This window comes from Triticum aestivum, chromosome 3B (assembly GCF_018294505.1).
Source record: "Triticum aestivum cultivar Chinese Spring chromosome 3B, IWGSC CS RefSeq v2.1, whole genome shotgun sequence".
NCBI classification, from domain to species: domain Eukaryota; kingdom Viridiplantae; phylum Streptophyta; class Magnoliopsida; order Poales; family Poaceae; genus Triticum; species Triticum aestivum.
The window spans coordinates 626,662,505-626,688,637 of record NC_057801.1 but is presented as its reverse complement, the minus strand read 5'-3'; the positions used below and the strand labels follow the sequence as shown (position 1 = coordinate 626,688,637).

The window sequence follows — 26,133 nt, the reverse complement described above, 5'->3', positions numbered from 1 at the left end:
TGTGGAAATATTGTGCAACATTTTCAATGAGGTTCACTTCATGAAATATGAAAATTTTAAATAATAACATAAGAGGTAAAATTGATAATACATGTTATTCTATTTGATTATTGCATAGTTGTAAAATATTTATTAAATATAAATAACATAATGAAATAAAATTTCTCATGTATGTTTGCATCTTGAGGTGAGTCTTTTTTCATACATGTAGCATGATCGTGTGACATGCTTGCATGTTGAAAGAAACAGGGTAGTGAAGGTGGGTCTTCTCCCATGCATATTGTGTGAAGAGGTGGCATGCTTGCATGTTGAAAGAAATATAATAGTTGGGGCTATCTATTTAGATAAAGATTTTCTTTTTTGAACAACGAGAGTTCTTGTGCAAGAGAAATATTTTTCACCTTCCGCGCTGAATTGTCTTTAAATACATGTTAGCTTTATATGAATGTAACTCGTAAAAAGAAACTCGTTATGATCTTTCTTCCCTATGTGGTCATGGTGACATAGTGCAATGTCCCGTTGTTTGTCCCCATATGAATAACGATCATGCCTCTAATGGTTACATTTTGGTATTCAACGTAAGTTTTGATGAGATGTTTTAATTCGATTTGTACTTAGCCATCATCGTTGCACCTATCACTTCATGTATTTTTTTATCAATCGACAACACCGTGGAGCCTGTCGCCTGCCATCCCCTTATTACTGCAACGGTTTGGGAAGGAAGGATATGAAAATTGGTCGCTAATAAGAGGTGTGGTGTTGAGATATTGTAGAATGTTAAATGTGTTCTTTTATCTATATTCCAGGGCTATTATTTGTTCCCGACCTTAGATGACTCATTTTACATTCTATGTGTAGTCTCAAAACATTGCTAGGAGTTATCTGATAACGTCGGAGGTGAGGGTGGGAGAACAAGGGGTAGACAACGTTGGCAACGGAAACGACAATGTCCTACAGGGACCAGGGGGGGGGGGGCAACAACGAGCTACATCAATGCAAGGAGGGGCACAACGAAATAAGCAGTCGAATTGCATCAGGGTGGGTACTGGTCGGGATGCCAAGTGTTCTACGAGAGAAAGAGATGATGAATAGATTAGAGATGGGGTTCGTGAACGCGTTCAGGTTGACATGGTGGACATTCGAACACCCCCAAATCTCGCCACAAATGGGTTTGATTTCACGGAGTCCCGACGAATGAGCTGGATTTGGCGATGCATGTTGGATAACTTTTTTTCTGCCTAATAGGCCAGTAGAGATGCTCTCACACTTTAAGGGTAATATATGATCTATTCCATTAGATCTTTATTAAAGAACAAACAAGAACAATCCAAGACCATCTTAAAAATTATTTTTAAAACTATGACTAAATGAAGCAAGAAAATCTGTATTTTGATATAACATTGACCGCTAGTTTCTGCTACTAGTCATGTATGATTAAAAAACATTCTTTGAGTATTTCTCGAGACAAATGTACATACGACTTCTCGGTTTATAATTTGAATTCTGAGACAACGCTGATGCCAAATTTCACGAAGTTCGACATGAGAATGTTTAGAAACATCACTTTTTATGCATGGGACAGTGTAGGGCTTAGCCGTCACACCTTGTAAGCTAGAAATCAAGCTAGTCATGTAAAGAGCAGTTGACTTTTTGTCCTATGGTTTGTCCCAAAAAGAGAGATTTGTATGCCTCCAAAGATAATGCTGGATCAGAAAATAGTACTTGTCTACGTGGTCGGCACCTAGTAGATGGATGCAGCTAGCTGCCTAATCCCATCGTTCTCTTAATTAATCCTCACATGGGAACACCGGTGTAATCAAGGCAATTTAGTAGTGTTCTCACGCGTCGACAAAGAAGAGATGCATCAATCCACACGGAAGATCAACCCAAGAGAGAATCGAAAACGATTGACATAAGAAAGGGCCATGTACTTCTCTTTATGGATTGTGAGATGTTCACGCTCGGTTTAAGACCATGACTGCAAAATAAATGCAATATAATCTGACCCACAATTACTCCATCGATATGTAATATTCATACTAATATAACATAATTGATATCATTAGATTTGTCCTCGAAATAGCCTACGTATGCCTGGAGTAGTGCTTTTATTACATTGCAAGATGATACCCTGCACGTTATAGCGAAAATGTTTTATTCCCTCCGGTCCATAATAAGCATCGCAGTTTTGAAATAAGATTGAATTATCCTTAGCGAAAGTGTTCTTTTGATCCCGAGCTCATATGCTTCATCATGAACAGTAATATAAAAAGAAAAAAAATCTAAACTTTTTTTTTGTGATAAACATTGAAAGTTTTCACTGCATGCAAAAAATTATGATAAAATGACATTGATGGAAATGTGAAAAAAAATCAATGCTCCAAAATGCTTCCAACAATACTCTTTTCGAAGCATCATTTTTGTTTTCCCCACATTCCCACCAATGTTATTTAACACAATTTTTTGCGTGCAATGAAAACTTTCATCAATGTTTATCACAAAAAAGTTTCAGATTTTTTTTTTGATTTTACTATTCATAAGGGAGCATATGAGCTCGAGTGCAAACACTCCATGTCCTTATCCTTAGTTCCTTGGTTCAAAACCATGACATTTATTTTGGACAGGAGGGAGTATGATATATTTTAACGACATTGGCTTAAATGGAAAATGAATATTTGAAGTAATGATATTATAGCAAAAACTTAAAATACATATGATTTATTGTGTTTGACTATTTTATAGTTGCAGGATATGTGTTAAATATAAATAGCATAATAGAGAGAAAATTATCATGCATGTTTGTATATTGAGGTGGGTTATTTCATATGCATTGCATGTTGATGTGAGCCTTTTTCATGCATGTTGCATGATTTGCATGATGATATGTCATATTTGCAGGTTGATAAAAATAATTTTGTGGGGCTTAACTATTTAGATATAGAAGATACATATAATTACTCCTTCTATAAAGAAATATAAGAGCGTTTGGATCACCACTCCTTATATTTCTTTACAGAGGGAGTATATTAGTCAAAAATGAGTTTGCTTTTTTGGCTCGGAGTTTTAGGATGCCCCAGTTTTGAAATTTACAAAAATGAGCCTTTTGAATTTCGACCAAATCCGAAAAATACACACATCCATAGGGATGTACTCATGATAAAATACATTTCGACACGAGCTAAAATAATCCTGAAAATGATTTTGTTTTATTTGTGTAGCTCACATATTGAACACGATATTTCGTGCATCCCAAATCTTAACGTATTTCAGCATGAAATTTTACACACGTGTAACAAACATCCCTATGCACATGTCTTTTTTTTTTCAGAATGTTTGAAACTTCAAATTTTATTTTTGCATCTATCAAAATCCAGGCTCCATGGCGCCGGGGAGCCAAAAGCAATCACCGCTCAAAAAGAATGAAAAGGTGAAGGAAAGGAGTGTAGGCAAGAGACAATAAAAGCGGGAGGAGAAGAGGAGAGAAAACCAGGGGAGGGAGGGAGACAAATCCCAGAAAAATCGAGGAGGAAGGCGACGACTCGGGCGGAGCGGAGAGAGAGCGCGGCCATGTGGAAGCCATGGGCGCGCGCGGCGTGGACGTCGTGACGACACCTGCCGCCTTCTAGGCCCTCCCCCCGCCCACGCCCACCCCCGCGCCCATGACCGCGCCGCCGCAATGCGCCTCAAAACCCCACCCCGCTCCCCTCCCCGATCTCTGACCCGGCAGGCTTCTTGATCCAGGCCCAGGCATGGCGGAGGCGGCGCCGCCGAAGCTGCTCTACATTGCCGTAGCCGACGGCGGCGGCCGGCGGGCGTTCCGGTACACGCGCCCCGTCCTGCAGAGCACCCTCCAGCTCATGGGCTGCAAGGCTCGCCACGCCTTCAAGGTCACCCCCCTTCCCCTCTTTGCTACTTATCTCGCTGTCCGCGATCTTGATCCCGGAAAATGGAGGGCCGCCAGCATCCGATTGGAGGCCCTCGCGCGACATGCTCGCGTTATACCACGATTAAGACTTGAGGACGAAACCGCCAGCTTCTGTTTCGTTTCAGATGCGGCAGATCCTTCATGGACAGCACATGTCTAGCATAGTGTTCTGGTGCTTTTTCTATTCTTGAATTGCTTGTTCTTGGTTCGAATGATGTAGTTAGGTATGCCTAGCATAGTGTTTGGCGGTAGGACGACTTTGACATGGGAAGGTGACAACTACAGAACTACTGTGCTAATTGATGAGCATACCGTGTTCATCGGTGTATCCAAACTTCCCCCGGATCAACTCACTGCGCTTGGATTAGACAGAAAAACTCTCATGTCCTTTTGGACAGGGCCGTTCTTTGCAACAAAAGGATTGGATCTGATTCAGCGTAGTTCGGATGTCATTCCTTTTCAAGCTATTGTTCTTGTTGCAGACTGAATTTGTCTCATCAAGATCCCGAAATTGTCTTTTGGTGATGCTTTGCTTACGGGTCATTATCATCACATACTGTCACAGCTTGTGTGAATTGCTATTCCTTTCTTCCCTTTATTAGGCTCTGATGAGAGAGACAGCATCATGTTATATGATGTAGACATTTAGGCTTTGCCTTGCATGATCTTTTTGCAAGGGAACTGTAGCTCTGTATCTTGGAATTGACATGATCTCTGGTGTCGGGTTCTCCTCATCGTCCATTTTGGTTAGCTGCGTAAGCAACATGCATCTTGGAGTTGACCTGATCTCTGGTATCGGGTTCTCACTTGATGTAATTTTCCTTGCTCTGGTTTGGTCATGGCAGTTTGGCGTATCTTCTTTTCCTCGTCATCCATTTCGATAACCTGCAAAGTACTACGCCGTTCATGTGCATAACTTCTTTTTATTGGTGTGTAAAGTTTAACAAAGTTTTTTTTGTCACCCCTTGTTGGCACTGTCAGATTAGCAAGAAAGTATTCAGTGTGATGAGGAGTGAATTCTTGGATGCATCGAAGTCGGATAGGGCTATCAAAGAAGAAAATGCTCCTAGCCTGGGCATTGGGGAAGATGCTAATATGGTTAACACAGAAATTCCAGACGCAAGTAGCAGCAGCATGCCCTTCGAATTGTACATGACGCAGACAACAATTCTTATTTCAAGAGAAAAGTTTCTGAATATTGTGTGTGATGCACTCTCTTCTTACAAGTATGTTGGACCAAACCAGAAGGCTGACTTGCTTCTTGCTTGCAGGTAACTTTACCCTATCTCTATCTTATTGAGTTCACAGAAGCAATCCAACAAGCATATTGCTTCATCTATTTAATTTACGGCTCCTAGTAGTAGTCGTCTTTTATCTCCACAACAGAACAGGCTTATGATAAATGTGTGTGCTTAATGTGCTTTGTTATAGTCAAATGATTCCCTTGAAAAGGCCTAAATTATTCGTATGAGCACAGTACATGCATTATGCTCAATGAAATATGCATATATTTCCCAAGCCATTTCATTGCAACCATTGGGTAGCTACCTCAATGAATTCAATGGCATTTAATTTTTGCAATTGTGCCTTTTCCAATTACTCTGATCAGAATTAAGGAGAAAAAGGAATCAGTGACAGTACTCTTGTGTGGGACAAGCGGGTGTGGCAAGTCCACTCTATCATCTTTGTTGGTATGTTGTTTCCTAACTTAAGAGTCTCAGCCATTTCTGGATGGGCTATACTATCTATGGTACACCAGTGACACAATAGTTTGTTACATGCAGAAGCATTTAATGATAAGTATCTGCAAATCAAATATCAATTTAAAGCGCTTTGACTGTTTTCTGATCCATTGTATGTCTTGTTCCTTTTAGAAGATTGCATTATGTATCAAAGAGATAACTGATGCTGACTCTTGCTAAATGTTTAATACAGTCTGTTTGTTTTACCCAGGGTAGTAGATTGGGCATTACGACAGTAGTTTCTACTGATTCCATACGCCATATGATGAGAAGCTTTGCAGATGAAAAGCAAAATCCTCTTCTCTATGCATCAACCTACCATGCAGGCGAATACTTGGACCCTGTTGCAGTTGCTAAGTCAAAGTCAAAGAAGCTCGCAACCGTTTCTCATACCAATGGAGGCAAAGATGGCACTTCAGATGTTAAATCTCATCATGGCTCCTCTGATTTACCTCCTAGAACCGAGTTGATTGGCAACAAGCAAATGGCAATAGAAGGGTTCAAGGCGCAAAGCGAGATGGTTATTGACAGCCTGGACAGATTAATTACATCATGGGAAGAGCAGAAGCGATCTGTTATTGTTGAAGGAGTTCATTTGAGCCTCAATTTTGTGGTGCGTACTAGTCAAGAAACAAGATGGATACTTTATTAGTTAGTGTTCTTCATGTCATACTTGCATTGTTTGCCTATTATATTTTATTGCACTTTGAAGAATTGACTAAGCTATTTATTTTGAATTTCTAATAGATGGGACTAATGAGGAAACATCCTTCCATAATACCATTTATGGTATACATTGCAAATGAGGAGAAGCACATGGAGCGATTTGCTGTACGTGCAAAGTACATGACATTGGACCCGGCAAAGAACAGATATATCAAGTACATCCGGAATATCAGGGCTATCCAGGAATACCTTTGCAACCGAGCGGACAAGCATCTGGTGCCTAAGATTAACAATACTAATGTTGACCAGAGCGTGGCAGCCATACATGCCATGGTTTTCAGCTGTCTTCGTCGACGAGAAGTTGGGGAGCAGTTGTATGATCTCAACACTAACACTGTTTCTGTAGTGGATGAGGAATATAGGAACCAGCGTGCATCTAACTCCTTGGGTTCCAAGGGCATGTTCCAGTTCATTCAAAGGAAGGGGTCTTCTAGGAATCTGATGGCTCTCCTTAACCCTGATGGTTCAGTCACCAAGGCTTGGCATGTAGATTCATGTGATGGCAATGCCAGTGGCAGTAGAAGCAGTGATAAATCAGTAGGAAAGGTTAACCCATCACAAATTGGCAAGGTAGAGTCGGTTAATCTCCAATTTGGTTCCTTCGGGATTAGTGCGTGGCTGAGTGATACAGGTGGCACCAGCCATACTGGGAGTGTAGATGACCTGAGGGCTGATGGCATCGAGGCAGGTGGTAGATATCTCTCCTCATGCTGCAGTTCACCAAAGACATCAGATTGCGCATCCAAAGAGGTACTCGATCTTTTATTATTGATATGATGGTAATATGTTCAGATTTTGTTAGTAGCTGGCTGATGTTATACATTTCCAATCTAACGAACACTATGTCCTTGACAGCATATGGAGGATTATTCAGTCTATGGTAGTGAAGAAGAAGCTGACGATTCACCTGATGCTGAAACTGATGAAGATCTAACTGATGAAGAAAGAGATGCACACGAGGTAGCGACTATGTTATCCAGCAATTTTCCAAGTGGGATTTGTTTCTATAGTAGGAGCGAACATTTGATTGCAGTTGCTTCCTGGACTAACCAGGAATACTACTCCCTCCGTCCGAAATTACTCGTCGGAGAAATGAATAAAAATGAATGTATTTAAAACTAAAATATGTCTAGATACATCCATTCCTCCGACAAGTATTTTTGGATGGAGGGAGTAGTTGATAGCTTGCCTCATTGCACAGCTTGTGCACAAGTAACCTGAGCTTTCTAGATTGCTAAACGTTTTCTGAACAAACCAACTTTTCAGATTGAAGAGGGCTCGGTCGACGAGCACTCCACCAAGTCCGACGAGGAATACGACGACCTAGCCATGCAGGACGTAATGGAGAACGGTAACTGCTCCGACGACGATGAGCAAGCTGCGGGGTCTGGCACCAGGAGCTCGCCGCCCCTCGATGGGAGCATCCTCGGGGCAGCTGATGGTGATGATGCCGTGGTGGAGGGCAGGTACCACCACAACCTGGACCTCTTCACGATATCCAAGGACATGGCTGTCACGCGGTTGCCGTGCGCGTGACGCTGCCACCCAGACTATAACACCCCGGATGTAACTTTCCATCTTTGTAACTCTAACTCTTGCCATTTTCGGCTATGTGATATGATATTCCTTCCGTGGTTGGGTTTTGTTTTTTGTTTTTGCATTTTATTCATGTCATGCATACCATATCATGTCATCATGTGCATCTTTTTTGCATACGTGTTCGTCTCATGCATCCGAGCATTTTTCCCGTTGTTCGTTTCCCAATCCGACACTCCCACATGTACCGGCGCACCCCTCTTGCCTCCTCTCGTGTGCGGGTGTTGAACGTTCTCGGAATGGACCGAGCCTTGCCAAGTGGTCCTGGTATAGCACCGATAGACCACCTGTCAAGTTTCGGGTCATTTGGAGCTCGTTGGGTACTCCAACGGTTATCCGCATATCCGCAAAGGCCTCTTTTAAGTTACAGCCCAACACCCCTCCAAAATAGCCCAATAACCCATCTAACTCCCCTCCATGCTCTCGGTCGTTCGATCACGATCGTGTGGGCGAAAACTACACCTCATTTGGACACTCCTAGCTTCCTCTACCTCTATATATAGACCCCTCCCCCGAATTCCGGACGAAACCCTAGCGAATTCCCCTTCCGCCGCCACCGGACACGTCCGGCCGCAGCCGGACACGTCCGGGTCACCTCGTCGCCGCCACGTGTCGCCGCCTGGTTCGCGCCGCCGCCCGCTCCCGCCGCCGGCCCGGCGAGGCCCGGATCGGGCCCCCCGAGCCCCCGAGCCCGCGCGCCCGCGCGCCGCCGCCGGCTGCCGCCTCCGCCTGAGCTCCTCCGCCCCGCCGCCCGGATCGCCCGGACCTCCGCCGCCGCCGCCTCGGCGCGCCGCCGCCGTGGGACCCCGTCGCCGCCGGCCTCCGATTCCGCCCGTCCTTCGCACCGTCGCCCGCTCCGGCAACCGCCGCCGCCGGCGCCCCCAGCAGCCGCCCCGGCCACTCCTCCAACCTCCCGCGCCCCGACTTCGGCCGCCGTCATCCCCGTCTCCGGTGAGCCGCACCGCCGCCTCGGTCCTCGCGTCAGATCCATATCGACCGGTTGACTTTTTCCCCCTCTCGATTTTCCACTAAGTCATTTTCTGCAGTAAAAATCATTGCATGTCCATCGCATTACATCTTCGCACCCGTAGCTTCGTTTCGTGTGTGTAATATGTCAAATTGTTCGTCTCAAAGAGTACATCATTTCATTCCATTGCATCTTTTGCATTTGAGGTCATCTTGATGCCTGAAATGCTGTTGGAAGAGGGCTTCATATTGTTAGTTTCAGATTCTTATCAGCACGAGCTCTTTTGTCATTTTTGCCATGATTGATGTGTGCATCCTATGGACTTGGTCCCTAAATGTGTTTTGAACTAGGCTATGTCTTCTTTATAGAGGTGCTTACCATGTATTTTTGTGATCAATGTGGTGACTAGCACAAGCATGCAAACTAGGCTTCGTGTTAACGCTGCTTTTAGTTCTTGTTCTGCTGTAATTTTGTTGCCATGTAAACATGTTGCTACAGAGTAATCCATGCATAATTTGAGATACTTCAGTAAGGGTGTTTTGAAAACATGGTTTTGCTCTATCCATCCATGGTCCTGTTTGTAATTATGGAGTAGCCTAGCATGTCATTTTCATGCTCTATTTTTGCTTCAAAATGTTTCCTGGAAGATTGTTTACATGTTATTCAATTTGGCCGAGGTTGTTGTAGTAGGTCCGGGTATGCTATGATGTTGTTTTTTGCCATGTGTAGCTTCTATGTCATGTCTTCTTGATGGATGTATGCTTAGTTTATCATGAGATTCTCTGTAGTGAGTGCATCGAGCTCACGAAGGTGCCTTCATAATTATTTCAATGCCATGCTTTGTTTGCTGAAATCTGTTAACGAAACTTGCTATGTTTACGTGGGTGCCATCATATTTTCTAGTCCTTTTTGGCTTATGGTCAGTAAGAGACTTTTGATCTATGCTTTGAGAAGATTCATGCCATGTTTTATTTTGCTATTATAAGTTCCTATAGCATGTTGATAACCTGCTCTGAACATTGCTTCGTGCTACTGTTTATGCCATGTCCAGCCTGTTAATTTTTTGCACTTTCTCCATGCTTGTTTGAACCTGTTATGATGTGAATGAGCCATAGCTCAGTGTTCCTCTTTTGTAAAGCATCTCCTGTAGATCATTGGCATATGCTTTTTTTATGTTGGGGTGATGTAGCATAGTTTCTTGTTGCATGCTAAGTAGCATCGCGCTGTTAATCGCAGCTTTCTGCCATACTTGTATTGCTTGCCATTTGCAAACCGTGCATCCGTTCCCGGTGATCTTTATATCGATTTCAACCGAAATCATCTCATCTTTCCAGTGGCATACTTGGTTTGCCAAGTTGATGCCTTGTTCATCCTTTTTCTTCCCGAAGCACGCATATGCATTGCATACCACATCTCGCATATCATGACATGTATTGCATCATGTTGCTTGTGCATTGCACCGTGATTTATTGTGGTTCTTTCTTTGGGTAGAGCTGGGAGACGAGTACGTGCACGAGGAACCTGTTGAGTACGCTTACGAGGATCCAGCCTTCGACAACTCTGAGAACCTTGCATCAAGATGATCATACCTTCGAAATCATTACTATCTTTGCTTGCTAGTACTCGCTCTTTCGCTATGTTAGCCCTACCTGCCTTTGTTTACCATGCCTACCTATTGCCATGTTAAACCTCTAACCATTCTGTCCTAGCAACCCTTTGTCTGGCTATGTCATCGCTTTTGCTCAGCCCCTCTTATAGCATTGTTAGCTGTAGGTGAAGCTGAAGTCTGTTCCAGGTCGGAACGTGGTTACTTTGGGATATCACAATATCTCCTGTTTATATTAATGCACCTTATATACTTGGTAAAGGGTGAAAGGCTCGGCCTTATGCCTAGTGACTTGTTCCACTCTTGCCGCCTTAGTTCCGTATACCGGTGTTATGTTCCTTGATTTTTGCGTTCCTTACACGGTTGGGTGATTTATGGGACCCCCTTAACAGTTCGTTTTGAATAAAACTCCTCCAGCAAGGCCCAACTTTGGTTTTACCATTTGCCATCTAAGCCCTTTTCCCTTGGGTTTTCGCGAGCCCAAGGGTCATCTTTATTTAAACCCCCGGGCCAGTGCTCCTCCGAGTGTTGGTCCAAACTAGAGCACCGTGCGGGACCATTCCTTGGCAACTGGGATTCGTCGGTTCCTGTACGCTTCGCTTATCCGGTGTGCCCTGAGAACGAGACATGTGCAGCTCCTATCGGAATTTGTCGGCACTTCGGGCGGCTTTGCTGGTCTTGTTTTACCATTGTCGAAATGTTTTGTGAACCGGGATTCCGAGACTGATCGGGTCTTCTCGGGAGAAGGTCTATTCCTTCGTTGACCGTGAGAGCTTGTGATGGGCTGAGTTGGGACACCCCTGCAGGGTATATAATCTTTCGAAAGCCATGCCCGCGGTTATGAGGCAGATGGGAATTTGTTAATGTCCGGTTGTAGATAACTTGACACTTGACCTCTTTAAAATGCATCAACCGCGTGTGTAGCCGTGATGGTCTCTTCTCGGCGGAGTCTGGGAAGTGAACACGGTTTGTGTTATGCTTGACGTAAGTAGTTTCAGGATCACTTCTTGATCACTTTTAGCTTCTCGGCCGCCGCGTTGCTTCTCTTCTCGCTCTCATTTGCGTATGTTAGCCACCATATATGCTTAGTGCTCGCCGCAGCTCCACCTTATTACACCTTTCCTACCTATGAGCTTAAATAGTCTTGATCTCGCGGGTGTGAGATTGCTGAGTCCTCGTGACTCACAGATTCTACCAAAACAGATGCAGGTGCCGAGGATACTGGCGCAGATGGCGCAACCGAGCTGAAGTGGGAATTTGATGAGGCCCTTGGTCGTTACTATGTATCGTTTCCAGATGATCAGTAGTGGGGTCCAGTCGGGACGATCGGGGATCTAGCATTTGGGGTTGTCTTCTTTTTATTTGAACTTGACCGTAGCCGGTCTATGAGTGTATTTTGAATGATGTATGATCTTAATTTATGTATTGTGTGAAGTGGCGATTGTAAGCCAACTCTCATATCCCATTCTTGTTCATTACATGGGATTGTGTGAAGATGACCCTTCTTGCGACAAAACCATCATGCGGTTATGCCTCTAAGTCGTGCTCCGACACGTGGGAGATATAGCCGCATCGTGGGTGTTACAAGTTGGTAATCAGAGCCATCCCCGACTTAGGAGCCCCCTGCTTGATTGTTTGCTGGCGATGTTGAGTCTAGAACAAAAATGTTTTGAGTCTTAGGATTATATATATCGGAGAGTAGGATTCTTTTTACTCCTCAGTCCCTTCGTCGCTCTGGTGAGGTCTCCTGACGTAGATGTTTTGACTATCCTCTTCTCAAATTTCACTAATTCTTTTTAGGTTCACGCGGGTATCTTAGAATCGTTCCGATGGTTTTGTGACGAGAACATTGTTCTTGGTGCCTCCTGACATTTAGGGGTTGTGGCAGTGTCCCGGGGAGTTGAGCTCCGAGGTGTTGTCGTCACAATTTTATCGTTGCAGTTCTGGAATACCTGAGATTTGCCGACATCGAAAATCTCTTTTATGCAGTTGTTGGTGAGATAACCCCGATAACCCAGTACTAGGGCGAGCTCGGGAGTATTGCCATAACTCGTAAACGGATGCTTTTCGAAGGTTGAGGTACACGATTTCCTAAGGTTTCTTGGTTATGTGTTGACGGATGGATACAGCTGGATGTAGGGATTGTTAGTTTGGGTGAGATATTGTGCTTCCCCTGTATCCCCAACACCAGATTGCATAACCAGAAAATTTCGGGAGTTTATAGGTGGGATTCAAGTAGCTCTAGCATTTCTTCCGTAGATATTTGGTTTGTGATTGGGTAATCCTTACCAATTATTTGTTCCAGTTGTACCTTGTTTATTTCATTCATCAATCTCTATTCAAGTGGCTTCTCACCTTTATGGACGGGTGATGTTTACTTTGGAATTCATTCGTTCATCCTTGTTCGAATGTTTATTGTGAAGACTATATGTTGCAATTTCTATCCGTTGATTCAACTTGTCTATCTGCCTATCAAGATGCTAACGGATGTCACCCTCTTCAGGATGGCTCCGCCAACGCGTCTGAATCCGGAACGCAATGATGGGAGTCAGGCGAACCCTCCACCTCCACCTCCGCCTCCGGAGGCATGGCAAGCTTTGATGGCAGCCTCTAACGCCCATGCTCAGATGATGATCCAGCTCATGCAAGAGCGCAACCAAGGCCATGGCAACCAAGGGAATCAAGGTCAAGGGCAGTTCAATCATCAGTCTCAGTTTCCTACCCTCAACCAATTCCTTGCAAATCAGCCGAAGTCTTTCAGCTATTGTGTCGAGGCCACAGACGCCGATGATTGGCTCGTGGATATCAACAAGCATTTTGAATGCAGCAATGTCAGGCCTGAGGACTATGTCAAGTTCGCTTCTTTTCAGCTCAAGGATCAGGCAGCTGATTGGTTCCAGCAATACAAGGATTCTAGAGGTGGTCGAGTGATTACTTGGACTGATTTCTGTCGGGACTTTAAAGCTCACCATATTCCTACCAGTGTTGTTGAGAGCAAGCGTGAGGAGTTCCGCAATCTCAAGCAAGGCAACATGTCAGTGTACGAATACAACAAGCAGTTTCAGAAACTTGCTCGCTTTGCTAAGCAAGATGCTCCAGATGAGAAGAGTATGATCTATCAGTTCAGAGGTGGCCTTAGAGAGGATCTGCAGTTAGCTCTCGTTCTTATTGAGCCTACTCAGTTTGATCAATTCTACAATATGGCACTCAAGCAAGAAGGTGCTCAGCTCAAGTGTGAGGCTTCCAAGAAGAGAATCAGAGAGGCAGTGCAGTCGTCTTCTTCCTCACAAGTGGCAGCTAAGCAGCAGAAGTTCTACCTGCCTCCTCCTCCGTTTCGTCAGCCTTACCAACAGAAGAACTCAGGTGGCCGTGGATCTTCCCACCCACCCAACCCAAGCTATCAGAACAAGTCTCACCCTCAAGCTTCAAAGTCGAATGCTCCTTATCATCGTCCGCTCTCAGAAGTGACTTGCAACAAGTGCCAGCAGAAAGGTCACTACGCGAACAAATGCTTAAATCAAAGGCGCCTTCCTCCTCCTCCTCCTGTGAGATCTTCAAGCAATGCAGTGGTCAAGCATAATCCAAAGTCTACAAAGGTCAACATGTTGAATGCAGCTCAGGCAGAGGATTCTTCAGATGTGATCATCGGTAATCTTCCAGTTAATGATATTCCTGCAAAAGTCTTATTTGATACTGGTGCATCGCTTTGTTTCATGTCAAGATCGTTCTTTGCTAAGAATGATTTTGCTTGGTCTTACCTGGATAAACCTTTGGGAGTTGTTTCTCCGGGGAAGTCAATGAGGGCCAACTCGGTAGTTCATGATGTCTCTATCAAGATGGGCGACTATAAATTTCTGTCTTCTCCAGTGGTTCTTGGTGACTCTGATATTGATCTAATTCTCAGGATGGACTGGCTTTCTAAGCACAAGGCTCAGCTTGATTGTGCTGCCAGGCAAATTCAATTGACTCACCCTTCTGAGGATGTTATCATCTATGCCGCTCGTGATGAAACCATTCGGTTATTTTCTCTCAATGAGAAGGGCGAATTGGATGCTATTTCTCAAATTCCAGTCGTTTGTGAGTATCAAGATGTCTTTCCAGAAGAGCTTCCGGGTATGCCTCCTCATCGGCCAGTCGAGTTCGTTATTGATCTTGAGCCTGGAACAGAACCCGTTTGCAAGCGTCCATACAAGCTTGGACCCAAGGAGCTGAAGGAATTAAAGAAGCAGCTCGATGAACAAGAGCGTCTGGGTTTGATCAGACCGAGTTCTTCCCCATGGGGTTGTGGAGTTCTTTTTGTCCAGAAGAAGGATGGCACGGACCGACTTTGTGTCGATTACCGTCCATTGAACAAGAAGACAATCAAGAACAAGTACCCACTTCCCAACATCAATGAGCTTTTCGAGCAACTCAAAGGGGCTAAAGTCTTCGCCAAGCTTGACCTTCCTATGGGTTATCATCAGATTCACATTCGTGAAGAAGATATTCCCAAGACAGCATTCAGAACAAGCTATGGTTCTTATGAATATACTGTCATGTCTTTCGGCCTTGTCAATGCTCCTCCAACATTCTCCCGCATGATGAATTTTATCTTCAACCCCTACACCAATGAATTTGTTCTGGTGTATCTCGATGATATTTTGGTCTTCTCCAAGAATAAGAAGGATCATGCCAAACATTTGCGATTGGTGCTCGACAAGCTCAGAGAGCATCAATTCTATGCGAAGTTTTCCAAATGTGAGTTCTGGCTTGATGAAGTTCTTTATCTTGGTCATATCATCTCTGCCAAGGGCATTGCTGTTAATCCCGCGAAGGTTTCTGCAGTTGTGAATTGGGAACCTCCTCAGAATGTCAAGCAGCTATATCTCCCACGTGTCGAAGCACGGCTTAGAGGCATAACTGCATTGAAAGCAATGTCGCAAGTGAGGTAATCTTCGCACAACCCATGTAATACATAAGGGAAAAGATACATGGTTGGCTTACAGTCGCCACTTCACACAATACATAAATAAACATCCATCATCCAGATTATACTCAAGGTCCGACTACGGAACCAAAATAAAAGAAGACTACCCCAAATGCTACACAGATCCCCGATCGTCCCGACTGGGCACCTCTACTGATCATCTGGAAACGATACATAGTAACGACCAAGGGCCTCATCAAATTCCCACTTCAGCTCGGTTGCGCCATCTGCGCCAGTATCCTCGGCACCTGCATCTGTTTTGGTAGAATCTGTGAGTCACGAGGACTCAGCAATCTCACACCCGCGAGATCAAGACTATTTAAGCTCATAGGTAGGAAAGGTGTAATAAGGTGGAGCTGCGGCGAGCACTAAGCATATATGGTGGCTAACATACGCAAATGAGAGCGAGAAGAGAAGCAACGCGGCGGTCGAGAAGCTAAAAGTGATCAAGAAGTGATCCTGAAACTACTTACGTCAAGCATAACACAAACCGTGTTCACTTCCCGGACTCCGCCGAGAAGAGACCATCATGGCTACACACGCGGTTGATGCATTTTAAAGAGGTCAAGTGTCAAGTTATCTACAACCGGACATTAACAAATTCCCATCTGCCTCATAACCGCGGGCACGACTTTCGAAAGATTATATACCCTGCAGGGGTGTCCCAACTCAGCCCATCACAAGCTCTCATGGTCAACGAAGGAATAGACCTTCTCCCGGGAAGACCCGATCAGTCTCGGAATCCCGGTTCACAAAACATTTTGACAATGGTAAAACAAGACCAGCAAAGCCGCCCGAAGTGCCGACAAATCCCGATAGGAGCTGCACATATCTCGTTCTCAGGGCACACCGGATAAGCGAAGCGTACAGGAACCGACGAATCCCAGTTGCCAAGGAATGGTCCCGCACGGTGCTCTAGTTTGGACCAACACTCGGAGGAGCACTGGCCCGGGGGGGTTAAATAAAGATGACCCTTGGGCTCGCGAAAACCCAAGGGAAAAGGGCTTAGGTGGCAAATGGTAAAACCAAAGTTGGGCCTTGCTGGAGGAGTTTTATTCAAAGCGAATTGTTAAGGAGGTCCCATAAATCACCCAACCGTGTAAGGAACGCAAAATCAAGGAACATAACACCGGTATACGGAACTAAGGCGACAAGAGTGGAACAAGTCACTAGGCATAAGGCCGAACCTTCCACCCTTTACCAAGTATATAAGGTGCATTAATATAAACAGGAGATATTGTGATATCCCAAAGTAACCACGTTCCGACCTGGAACAGACTTCAGCTTCACCTGCAGCTAACAATGCTATAAGAGGGGCTGAGCAAAAGCGATGACATAGCCAGACAAAGGGTTGCTAGGACAGGATGGTTAGAGGTTTAACATGGCAATAGGTAGGCATGGTAAACAAAGGCAGGTAGGGCTAACATAGCGAAAGAGCGAGTACTAGCAAGCAAAGATATTAATGATTTCGAAGGTATGATCATCTTGCCTGCAAGGTTCTCAGAGTTGTCGAAGGCTGGATCCTCGTTAGCGTACTCAGCGGGTTCCTCGTGCACGTACTCGTCTCCCTGCTCTACCCAAAGCAAGAACCACAATAAATCACGGTGCAATGCACAAGCAACATGATGCAATACATGTCATGATATGCGAGATGTGGTATGCAATGCATATGCGTGCTTCGAGAGGAAAAAGGATGAACAAGGCATCAACTTGGCAAACCAAGTATGCCGCTGGAAAGATGAGATGATTTCGGTTGAAATCGATATAAAGATCACCGGGAATGGATGCACGGTTTGCAAATGACAAGCAAGATAAGTATGACACAAAGCTGCGATTAACAGCGCGATGCTACTTAGCATGCAACAAGAAACTATGCTACAGCACCCCACCATGAAAACAAAGCATATGACAATAATCTACAGGAGATGCTTTACAAAAGAGGAACACTGAGCTACGGCTCATTCACATCATAACAGATTCAAACAAGCATGGAGAAAGTGCAAAAAATTAACAGGCTGGACATGGCATAAACAGCAGCACGAAGCAATGTTCAGAGCAGGTTATCAACATGCTATAGGAACTTATAATAGCAAAATAAGACATGACATGAATCTACTCAAAGCATAGATCAAAAGTCCCTTACTGACCATAAGCCAAAAAGGACTAGAAAATATGATGGCACCCATGTAAACATAGCAAGTTTCGTTAACAGATTTCAGCAAACAAAGCATGGCATTGAAATAATTATGAAGGCACCTTCGTGAGCTTGATGCACTCACTACAGAGCATCTCATGATAAACTAAGCATACATCCATCAAGAAGACATGACATAGAAGCTACACATGAAAAGAAACAACATCATAGCATACCCGGACCTACTACAACAACCTCGGCCAAATTGAATAACATGTAAACAATCTGCCAGGAAACAATTTGAAGCAAAAGTAGAGCACGAAAAAGACATGCTAGACTACTCCATAATTACAACCAGGACCATGGATGGATAGAGCAAAACCATGTTTTCAAAACACCCTTACTGAAGTATCTCAAATTATGCATGAATTACTCTGTAGCAACATGTTTACATGTCAACAAAATTACAGCAGAACAGGAACTAAAAGCAGCGTTAACACGAAGCCTAGTTTGCATGCTTGTGCTAGTCACCACATTGATCACAAAAATACATGGTAAGCACCTCTGTAAAGAAGACATAGCCTAGTTCAAAACACATTTAGGGACCAAGTCCATAGGATGCACACATCAATCATGGCAAAAATGACAAAAGAGCTCGTGCTGATAAGAATCTGAAACTAACAATATGAAGCCCTCTTCCAACAGCATTTCGGACATCAAGATGACCTCAAATGCAAAAGATGCAATCGAATGAAATGATGTACTCTTCGAGACGAACAATTTGACATATTACACGCACGAAATAGAGCTACGGGTGCGAAGATGTGATGCGATGAACATGCAATGATTTTTACCGCAGAAAATGACTTAGTGGAAAACCGAGAGGGGGAAAAGTCAACCGGCCGATCTGGATCTGACGCGAGGACCGAGGCGGCGGCGCGGCTCGCCGGAGACGGGGATGACGGCGGCCGGAGTCGGGGCGCGGGAGGTTGGAGGAGAGGCCGGGGCGGCTGCTGGGGGCGCCGGCGGCGGCGGTTGCCGGAGCGGGCGGCGGTTGCCGGAGGACGGGCGGAGTCGGAGGCCGGCGGCGACGGGGTCCCGCGGCGGCGGCGGCGGAGGTCCGGGCGATCCGGGCGGCGGGGCGGAGGAGCTCGGGCGGAGGCGGCAGCCGGCGGCGGCGCGCGGGCGCGCGGGTTCGAGGGGCCCGATCCGGGCCTCGCCGTGTCGCCGCCTGGTTCGCGCGGGAAAAAAAGCTGGGTGTCCTGTGAATCAGACACCTATCCACGGTTTGCTGCGCCACTGTGCTCTCCGGTGGCACTCCCAGTTAGGAGTCTGCACCGGCGGCTGTATTCATATGAGCTTATGTCGGTGGTTATGACTGTTAGACATACTGATGCTTGTCCAAGCTTACCATATATGAAACTCAAATAATGGAAGGTTGAAATTGCATCTGTAATTGCGCAAGAATCTCTTGGCACTGAAAATAAGCGCAGGAGGTCCTCCGTTTTGAAATGTGCACAAGGTCATGCTTTGAATAACAACTAATCTAATTAATTTTTCAATTTTCGCTCAAATTGGCCCCGCTGGATTCGTTTTTAAAATCATCTTATGGTTGTGATTTTGTAACTTTTAGCAACAGCCAAATAGGTCTCATATTTCTAAGTGGAGGCAACTGGGAGCTCTATTATTAGCAACAGTTAACAGTTGCGAAGCTAGCCTAGAGACAGTGCAACAAATTCAGCTAATTCCTCTGTTGTAACTTGCTATTATGAGAATGCAATTGTCCTGTGATGAAACCAAGAACATAAAAGATAAAATCATTATGGAAAAACTGCTGCGAGAATCTATCAGCACTTGGAAATGTGCAAAGTTTAAATTGCATTAGGAAATGCGCATCCAAACAATTGTCCGTCGGGTCACAATACAATAACTTGTTGTTTTTCATAAGAGTAAAATGCATCCCTGGTCATTGAACTTGAGCCAAAAGCTTGCTTTGTCACTTTACGTAAGAATACGATCATTATATACGACTTCCATTATATACGACTTTCAATGATTATAGACTTACTGTGTGAATACGATCATTATATACGACTTCCATTATCTACGACTTTCGATGATTATAGACTTACTGTGTAACTACGGTCATTATATGACTTTCGATGATTATAGATTTGCTGTATAATTCCGTATTTTACTCTGTGACTCGTCAAAATAGTCCATGTGGTCATTAGTTGAGCACGGTCACAGCATGCTGTCTCACAACCTATGCGGACCCTCCTTTCAGTGGATGAAATAAATAAAAAATGCACTAAGGAGTGATCGGGGATTTTGCGGAACATCAGTAAAATAGAAATCTTTAGAGAAATGGAAACCTTATACACTGATTAAACCCAAGGCAAAAGGATCTACAGGTGTCCTTACTTCCCATAATCTAAACCTAAATATTTTAGCTAAATTGCTTCCATGCTTTTCTCTTCTTATGAATGTTTCTTACTCAAAGAGAGGAAACCGTAAAAACATACATTTTCTCTCCTTTGGAACAAGCAAAATCAGACATGCAATAGCTGTTAAATTTATAACTTCTACCTACAAAGGACGACAAGTGTTCAGCTGTGGATCTGACACTGCTGGACGACAAGTGCAAAAGAGCTACGGTTCGAACAATACTCTACATGAAAGATATTCCACAGATAATACCTGAATACACTGAAACAGAAGAATATACAGTAAGACAGAATCAGGGAAGCTTACTATCAGGTATAGGCAAGATTTATGGAAAGATCATCTACAGATTTATTAATGGCAATCGTGAGGAGGAGGTCAAATATTGGTAGTGAAGAAGACAACTTTAATCAGATTTATGGATTGTCCTGAACTTGAATCTTATGTTCGGAAGATAATCACCCAAACACTAATATTTACCACAACAGCACCAAGGAGACATCCTTACTCATGCTACTAGTATCGTGAGGCATGACAATTATAGGTCTACTGAAAGAAACATCCAACTTAAGGGCGGGCGATCCTTCCATAACAATTTTGCTAACCCAAGATGCATTATGGAAGTAATACCACCCAAGATGCATTAGTAAGACTGTGTTGCGCAAAATCGCACAGAAGAAACACCACCAGATTTCCAGTATCTTGTAATGTAAAAAAGGCAAACAAATAACTCATCTTGGCCATATAGATAGTACGCATATGACAAACCATATGTATATTCTGCAAACCAAAGCAAACAAAAGCTGCAAATAATACATGGGATTTCACGAGAACAAACCAGCTCATTCTACAAAGAATAAGCAATGTGCAGCTCAATATGAGCAGCATTACTCTTCTACTTCCTTCTTAATTTCTGCCATTAGTTCATCCTTGTAATCCTCAAACGAGCCATCATATTTAGTCACCGTGCCATCCTCCACAACCCATATCTGGCTCTTCTCTTCATCGTCACAAACTCGAGATATCAACCTCGAGTCATGGCTAACCAAGACCACACCTCCAGTGAATTCATCCAGAGCGTCTGCCAAAGCATCTATACTTTGCATATCCAAGTGATTTGTAGGCTCGTCCAGTAGGAGAATGTGAGGATTCAACATTGATATCGAAGTGAACACAACACGGGCCTTCTGACCACCAGATAATTTAACAATGGGAGTAAGATGGTTGTGACCTGGCAAGCCAAATTTTCCAAGCTTGCCACGGACAGCCTCCGCTTTGCTCATTCCCCCCTGGTCAGGGTGGAGCCTGAGCAAATACTGAACTGCATTTTCCTCCATCGTTAACAAGTCAACAAAATGCTGAGAGTATCGTCCAATCCTCAGCTTCTGGCTCCTTCTTGCCTCTCCTTCGGATGGGTTAAGATCACCAGCAAGTAAATTTAGAATAGTAGACTTTCCTGCTCCATTGGGCCCAACAATGGCAACACGTGTTCCCATGTCAATGCCAACATCAACATCTGACAACTTGAAGTCCGGACGGTTGGGGTAGCCGAAACCCACATCAATGAGCTGAAGGAGTGGTGGTGTGAGCAGAGTGGGTTCTGGGAAGTGGAACTCGACTTTGTAGTCATGCCACTTTTGTGGCAGATCCGCTGGCTTCACGTTATCATCATCATTTGCCACATTCTTTCCTTTCCCCTTCCCCTTGGCAACTTCTTTATGGGCCTTTGACATTGCTTGGTCTTTAACCTTATCTTGTGCAGCCTTGCTCCCAGTCTTCCTTGCTGCTTTCATCTGCTTTTCGTACACCTCATACTTCTTGTTCATCTCCTTCCTCTTCTGCTCATACCCGCTCTCGAAGTCATCAAAATTACCACGGTAAACATGCAGACTCTTATCGTGCAAATGAATGATATCATTGCACACTGTGTTCAAGAAGTCCCGGTCATGGGAAACCACAATAAGGGTCTTCTTCCACTGCGAGCACAGGTACTGCTCCAACCAAAGCACAGCTCGGAGGTCCAAATGGTTGGTAGGCTCATCAAGGAGCAGCAATGTTGGCTGCATGAAGAGAGCACGGGCAAGCGAGATGCGCATCCTCCAGCCACCACTGAAGGACTTTGTGGACCTTGCCTGCATCGCCTGATCAAACCCCAGCCCCGCAAGGATTTTGGATGCACGCGCTCGTGCAGCATCAGAGTCGCATAGATTTAGCTTCTCGTATACCTCGGCAAGCTTGTCGTTGTCATCGGGGTCGTTAGAGGCCTCAAGCTTTGCCTGCTCAGCCCGGAGCGCTGTGAGCTCCTCATTGGCTGCAACCACTGCCTCAGTTGCCGAGCGGTCATCACCAACAATCTCCTGCTCCACAAGCAGGACATCAATGTTCTTGGGCACAGGCACCTGCCGCCAAGAGAGCAGCTTCAGGAGGGTGGATTTGCCCATGCCATTGGGCCCCACGAGACCGTAGCGGCGACCATGCGAGATCCGGAGGGAGGCGCCCTTGAGCAGCTCCTTTCCTCGCGCAGAGACAGAGAAGTTGTCGAGCACGATGTCCTTGATGTTTCCATCGGCGGCATCGCCGTCGGCGGCGGATCCGGGGACGCGCGCTCCGATGACGACGGAGAAGGCGTCGCGGTCGTCGCGGAGCGCCTCCCGCTTGGCAGCCTCGGCGACGGCCGCCGCCATCATCTCGCGCTTTTCCTTCTTCTTCGAGTCCTTGTCCGAGGGCGCGAGGGCGTTGAGGTCGACAGTGGCGCGAGACGGCTTGGGCTTGGCGGCGACAGCCACGACGTCGGCCTCGTCCTCCTCGTCGTCCGATGGGGGCAGGTCGATCCCGCCCATGTACGACGACGCGGGCGCCTTGGAGGGCTTGGGCTTGGGCGCCGCCTTGGCGGGCTTGGATTTGGGCGCCGTGCCGTCCATCGAGGCTAGCATAGCCGACACGGAGAGGGGTTTTTCCTTCTTGCCGGCGGCGCCCGCGGCCGAGGAGGACGAGGGGGCGTTTTTGCGGCTCGTGGCGGCGGCTGAGGTGGACGAGGAGGCGTTTTTGCGACTCATGGCGGCGGCGGCGGGGGAGAAGAACGGCGATGTTGGGGGATTTGGGTTTGGCTGTGGCGGATGGGGTCCGGGTGGGTTGGCGGCGCGACGGACCGGGAGGAGGCGGGGTGGCGGCGGCGGCGGCGCGCTAGGGTTAGGGTTAGAGCTCCGCGCGGGCGGGGTGTGAGGACAGGAGACCGCACGGGTCGGCTTATTTCCCCTTTTTTGAAAGTCAAAAATATGGCTTTTAAGGGCCTCTTTGGATCGCGTGGAAAAACGAAACATGCCGTGCGCACGACGCTTCCTTCCGATATGCACACGATACTCGAATCGACCGCGGTAGAAGTGCTGCCAAACTGCATCCGACGGTGGCCGCAGCAGCAATTTTATCGTTCCCATAGCACTGCTCGTGGAAAAAATAATCAGCTGAGTCAGTTATGAATTTAATTTTATCTAGAAACTATACTAATAAGTGACAATGCCATGAACCTATGGTAGTGTCATAAGTCTGACCTATATGCCCTACCCAAGGTCACTACCCTAGAGTCAAGGACATTCAAAATATAGCAAGAAGTACTGACTCAAGCCATCGAGTGCAATCTACTCGACCAGTCACCTCACCCGGATACCTCAATTTCACTCGACCTGGATGGAGTCATTCGACCCTACAGGAAACCACTCGGAGTAACAGAAGACCTAGAGTCACTCAGGATGGCAACGGTCAGGCGTTCACTGTGTAGTCTTAAAGATCATTAATAGCACTTTATAGCTGACATTACCAGTAACGCCCTGTCTTAATGTACATTGAACCCCTGTAACGGAGGACGGCTGGGTCCTGACGCATTCTATATAAGCCACCCCCTCCTCTGGGAGAAGGGCCCGCACCCCTTGTGACACACACCCATATTCTAGTCGACCGCCTCAGGGCACCGAGACGTAGGGTTTTTACCTCCTTCGAGAGGGGCCTGAACTCGTAAACCTGTGCGTACAACCTCGCCATAGCTAGTGCCTTGCCTCCTCATACGTACCCCCTACTCTTACTATCAGACTTAGAACCACGACAGTTGGCGCCCACCTTGGGGCAAAGCGTCTTAGCAACTTCCGGCGAGGTTGCATTTTCTCCGATCTTCATCAACATGGTTTATGGCGGCGGTTTGGTCATGGATCGCGAGTTTCGACTCAGTGCGCTCACTTTCGTCGCCGACGACTCCGCCTGGCTCCAAGAAGCCCCCCCTCGATGTCGAGGCTCTTCCGATCCGCGGGGTGTCGCACTTCCGCGCGAGTGCTTGCGGCGTCCTCCTGCGATAGCAATCGACTCCGTATCGGTCGGTCTTCGCATCGCCTACTCACTCCGCTGGGCGCCGCCGCAAGCGATCTGGTCGGTTGCGGCTCCGGCGGTAGGTGAAGCATGCAGTGGCTCGCCAGACGGCCACCCCCCAAGTCGCGGCGATCGAGCCCGACGAATTTCACTATGGCCCAGTCGACCTGTCGACTAGTGCAGATACGTTTTCCGAGAGCAAGAGTTGTGACCCCGCGGCAGAAGTTCTCGTGGTCGACTCCCGTCGCAGCCCACCCGGGTTTCGTCGCAACGGTGACAACAGTGACGGCGATGGCCCGTCATTCGGCCACGAGGAGTACGAGCCCAAACCTCTCAATTCGCAGCAGAGGGAAGAGCTGCACCGCCGCAACGTGGAGCCCTCCAGACCCCCATCGTAGGGAAAACCGCCGAGGCTCGGGCCTTGGAGGCTGCGCTCCTGGCCACGCTAGCTGAGCGCACACATTTGGAGAATATCCAACATTCTCTCGACGAACGCGCCCGTCGACTGATCTCCAAATCCAGTCAGCGATAGTTGTTTCCGCCTGAACCTCAGGTATACCGCACTCCTATCCAGAATCTTACAGTTGTTGCACGTATAGCAGAGTCTATTCAGCCGTCCCGTTCAGAAGTTGGAAGAGGCTTGGAACATATCTGAGCGCTACTCTAAGCAGCAAGAGAGTTGAACTCCGCCGTTTCCCAGTCGCGGAACAGGATCCATAGCAGGTCAGTAAGGGCAGATACAGTTCAGTCGGCACACAGTCCTGGGTCACCTTTACGGCGTGAAGATCGTGATCACCATCAGGATCGACACCTGGGAAGAGCCCATGGAGAGTTTGATCGTGAGTACGCCCGTGACAACCACCGTCGAGTGCCTTTGCCCCTTTCGAGGGACGGGTCGTACGCGCCCCGACGGTATGACGACAGGCGCCCGTATGGTAATGACCGCAGAGTTCCAGTCGACCCAAGAGAGCCCGGGTTCGACACAAGTTCAGTCCTTGTACAAGGTTTGGTCGACCAGAACAGAGCATACAGAGAAGGGTTGGATAGAGACAGGTCCGGTGAAAGCAGGGTCCACGTTTCTGGCCCTGAGTGTTTCGGAAGAGCCATCCGAACCGCTGAGATCCCTCACAACTTCAGATTGGCGACTGATGTCAGTAAGTTCACAGGAGAGTCGAAGCCTAACACTTGGTTGGAAGACTACCGAGTGGCTGTGCATATTGGTGGCGGCAATGACGAGGTGGCCATGAAGCACCTCCCTTTAATGCTTGAAGGTTCTGTCCGAGCTTGGCTGAATCAGTTGGCCCCTGGAAGCATTTTCAATTGGGATGAGTTGGCCCGAGTGTTTACCAAAACATTTGAAGGCACCTGCAAGAGACCTGCATGTTTGACAGAATTGCAGCATTGCATGCAGAAACAGAATGAGACCTTGAGAGATTATATCCAGAGATGGAACACTCTTCACCACACAATGGAGAATGTGTCGGATCACCAAGCAGTTTGTGCCTTTAAAGAAGGCGTTCACTACAGAGAGCTCAATCTGAAGTTCGGTCGGACTGGAGACATGACTCTGACTCGGATGATGGAGATTGCCACTCGGTACGCTAACGGCGAAGAAGAGGACCGACTCCGGAGTGGAAAGAACAGAACAGTCACCTAGGACACCGGAGGAGGGA

General features: G+C 46.3%; 2 protein-coding genes across 2 annotated transcripts; one reads left to right on the top strand and one right to left on the bottom strand.

Annotated features, from left to right (window-relative positions):
* The first annotated feature begins 3,471 nt into the window (after positions 1-3,471).
* On the top strand, positions 3,472-8,043 carry LOC123071344 (P-loop NTPase domain-containing protein LPA1). The gene is made up of 7 exons (XM_044494886.1): positions 3,472-3,887; positions 4,907-5,196; positions 5,535-5,616; positions 5,879-6,280; positions 6,415-7,143; positions 7,249-7,353; positions 7,660-8,043. The coding sequence occupies exons 1-7, from the start codon at positions 3,750-3,752 to the stop codon at positions 7,927-7,929; spliced, it is 2,016 nt and encodes a 671-aa protein (XP_044350821.1). The 5' UTR covers positions 3,472-3,749; the 3' UTR covers positions 7,930-8,043.
* Positions 8,044-20,828: 12,785 nt separating this feature from the next.
* LOC123071343 (ABC transporter F family member 4) lies at positions 20,829-23,369 on the bottom strand. The gene has a single exon (XM_044494885.1). It carries the CDS (start codon positions 23,161-23,163, stop codon positions 20,995-20,997), a length of 2,169 nt encoding a protein of 722 aa, XP_044350820.1. The 5' UTR covers positions 23,164-23,369; the 3' UTR covers positions 20,829-20,994.
* Positions 23,370-26,133: the final 2,764 nt, after the last annotated feature.

Coding starts and splice junctions, on each gene's coding strand:
- LOC123071344 (XM_044494886.1), top strand. CDS start 3,750: ATGGCGGAGGCGGCGCCGCCGAAGCTGCTCTACATTGCCGTAGCCGAC. Junction 5,197..5,534: donor GACTTGCTTCTTGCTTGCAG/GTAACTTTACCC, acceptor TACTCTGATCAG/AATTAAGGAGAAAAAGGAAT. Junction 6,281..6,414: donor ATTTGAGCCTCAATTTTGTG/GTGCGTACTAGT, acceptor AATTTCTAATAG/ATGGGACTAATGAGGAAACA.
- LOC123071343 (XM_044494885.1), bottom strand. CDS start 23,163: ATGAGTCGCAAAAACGCCTCCTCGTCCACCTCAGCCGCCGCCACGAGC.